Below are 2581 nucleotides of genomic sequence, written 5' to 3'. Positions count from 1 at the left end.
ATATCAGCCGAAACGTTGTGTTAACAACAAACAAGATGAGGATAAATATCCGTCAGATGTAAATAATGTATGATAAATTACTGAGAGAAATATTTACAATGTTCACAAATTTAAATATTTGGGACGAGATACTTTTCAACATGCTTTTATTTATACGATTTATTTATTCCATGTTTGTCTCATTCATTGTTTGCAATGTTCTCTCTCTCTCTCTCTCTCTCTCTCTCTCTCTCTCTCTCTCATACTCATACAAGGTTTCATTTCGTTCTGAACTCGTACACTTCGTTAATTTCCATGAAATATATTTATTTTCTTCTTGCACACCTTGTTCAGCTCTATGTTTTTGTAGCCAGTCACACACGCACATGTGTTTTTGTAACGTATGTTTGTATACATTCATATGTGTGTGTGAAGGGGTGTGTTATGTATATGTACATACATAAATACATATGCATACATCTTTTTCTATGTGTGTGTGTGAGAGAGAGAGAGAATTCTAAGTGACACTCTCTCTTTCTCTCTCACCCACATGCACACACATACAAGAAAGATGTATGCCTATTTATATATGTTCACACACACACACACATGTCCATTTCATCTGATGTTTAGTATCTCTGTGTGTGTGCGTGCGTGTGTGTATGCATGCGGTGGTCCACAATCGCTAGAAAAAAGCAGAGGAATTTTCTTTCTTGATGTTCCTGGTAGCACAGGTAGAACATTTGTAACATTACTTCTCTCCAAGGTAAGGTAACAAAAAAGAATTTCAGTTGCCATACCATTGTCTGGCTTTGCTGCCACCATTCTCCCAGGAGGACAAACAGCTCATTTAAATTGCCATTAAACCTGGTCACAAATGACAATCCAATTTGTAACATAAGCAAAGATTCAGGTTCACTTGAAGTGTTGTGCCAGTGCCACCTTATCATTTGGGATGAATGCATCATGTCACATACAGGTGTAATGGAAGCTCTTGGTAAGACCTTACAGGACATCAGAGGCATCAATAAATCTATGGTGGGGGTAGTTACATTAGTTTTATCAGGAGACTTCAGACAGACATTACCAGTCATTGTGAGACGAACAAGATCTGATGAAATAAAAGCATGCATGAAGTCTTCATACCTATGGAATAAAGTACTGAAATTCTCCTTCACTACTAATGTGTGAGCTTTAGTACATGGGGACCAATGTGCAAAACAGTTTTCAACCTGGCTCGTCCAATTAGGAAATGGGAAAGCACCATTCGATGGGAATGGTGATATCAGTTTGGCTCATATTGCTATCATGGTGAATTCCCCAGCTGAATTGAAGAAGAAGGTATTGCCAGACTTAAGTGATAATTATAATTCACATAAATGGTTGTGTAAAGCACATTATCTCTACTTTTTTACTTTCTATATTCTTTCATTCTTTCTCTCTCTCTCTCTCATATCTTCTCTCATCTTTTTCACTGTCTCACTCTTTCTATTTCTTTTTTATTTGTAGCCCTCTCTATCTTTCTCTCTCTTTCTGGCTTTCTCTTCTCTTTTGCCCTTTCTCTATCTTTCTCTTCTCTTTTGCCCTTTCTCTATCTTTCTCTTCTCTTTTGCCCTTTCTCTATCTTTCTTTACCTCTTCCTCTCACCATCTCACTTATTTCTATCTTTATCATTACAGATTATTACTTCAGAATGGTATGAGCCAAGACTTCTTAGATAACCAATTAGAAGGACGTAAAGAAAAGTAAGTCAACCACATTTTGTTTTCTTTCTTCCCATCTTTTATATAACGGACCCTTTGTTTTGTCATATGAACACACACACACAAATTTACATATCTCAAATGTTGATATTAACCTCTTAACATACAAGGTTTTTTTTTTTTCAATTTCCTTGCAAAAAATATAATTTTTTATTATTCATTTTGAATCTGTAAATAAGGAAGAACAAGTACACAAATTATTTTGGATCAGTTTATGATTCATTATGAAGTTACTGATAGTTAATGATGGAAAATGGGAATAACATTATGAACGAAGTATTTCAGGATAGAAATAAGTGATAGATATCCTCAGAATGCTGTGGACGTATATTTTCATTCAAATATATATTTACTAGAGAGCTTTGTAAATACATATAATTATACATGTAGCGTTTTTCCTTTTCTTTCTTTGCAGTGATAACAGTTCAGTTTCTGACGACCTTCCCCATCGACAGGAGAGCTTATGGCTTATGTCATGCCAACGAGACGAGGCTGAAAAACTGCTTGAGGGCAAACCCGACGGGACTTTCTTGATTCGACCCAAAAATAACGGACAATTTTATGCATTGTCTATTGTGTGAGTATGAGTAGTGTCCCCTTGGGAGCAATTCTTTTATTCTTTTACTTGTTTCAGCCATTTGACTGCAGCCATGCTGGAGCACTGCTTTTACAGGGTTTTAGTCAAAGAAATTGACCCCAGGACTTATTCTTTGTAAAGCCTAGTACTTATTCTATCGGTGTCTTTTGCCAAACCGCTAAGTTACTGGGGCATAAACAAACCAGCATCAGTTGTCAAGCAATGGCAGGAAAGATACACACATATATATATATGTATATAT

At 36.0% G+C, this 2581-nt stretch overlaps 1 protein-coding gene across 1 annotated transcript in view; it reads left to right on the top strand.

The window, feature by feature from the left end:
- The window catches only part of LOC106879157 (uncharacterized), a 42512-nt gene that overhangs the window by 37561 nt on the left and 2370 nt on the right, over positions 1-2581 (top strand). The window contains exons 20-23 of the mRNA XM_052976147.1: positions 813-976; positions 1229-1320; positions 1528-1724; positions 2158-2319. Coding sequence (XP_052832107.1) covers positions 813-976; positions 1229-1320; positions 1528-1724; positions 2158-2319 — 615 coding nt within the window. The remainder of the gene's footprint in view (positions 1-812; positions 977-1228; positions 1321-1527; positions 1725-2157; positions 2320-2581) is intronic.

This window comes from Octopus bimaculoides, chromosome 23 (genome assembly GCF_001194135.2).
Source record: "Octopus bimaculoides isolate UCB-OBI-ISO-001 chromosome 23, ASM119413v2, whole genome shotgun sequence".
Classification (NCBI taxonomy): Eukaryota; Metazoa; Mollusca; class Cephalopoda; order Octopoda; family Octopodidae; genus Octopus; species Octopus bimaculoides.
The sequence above is the reverse complement of the archived record's forward strand: the minus strand, read 5'-3'. Positions and strand labels throughout refer to the sequence as shown.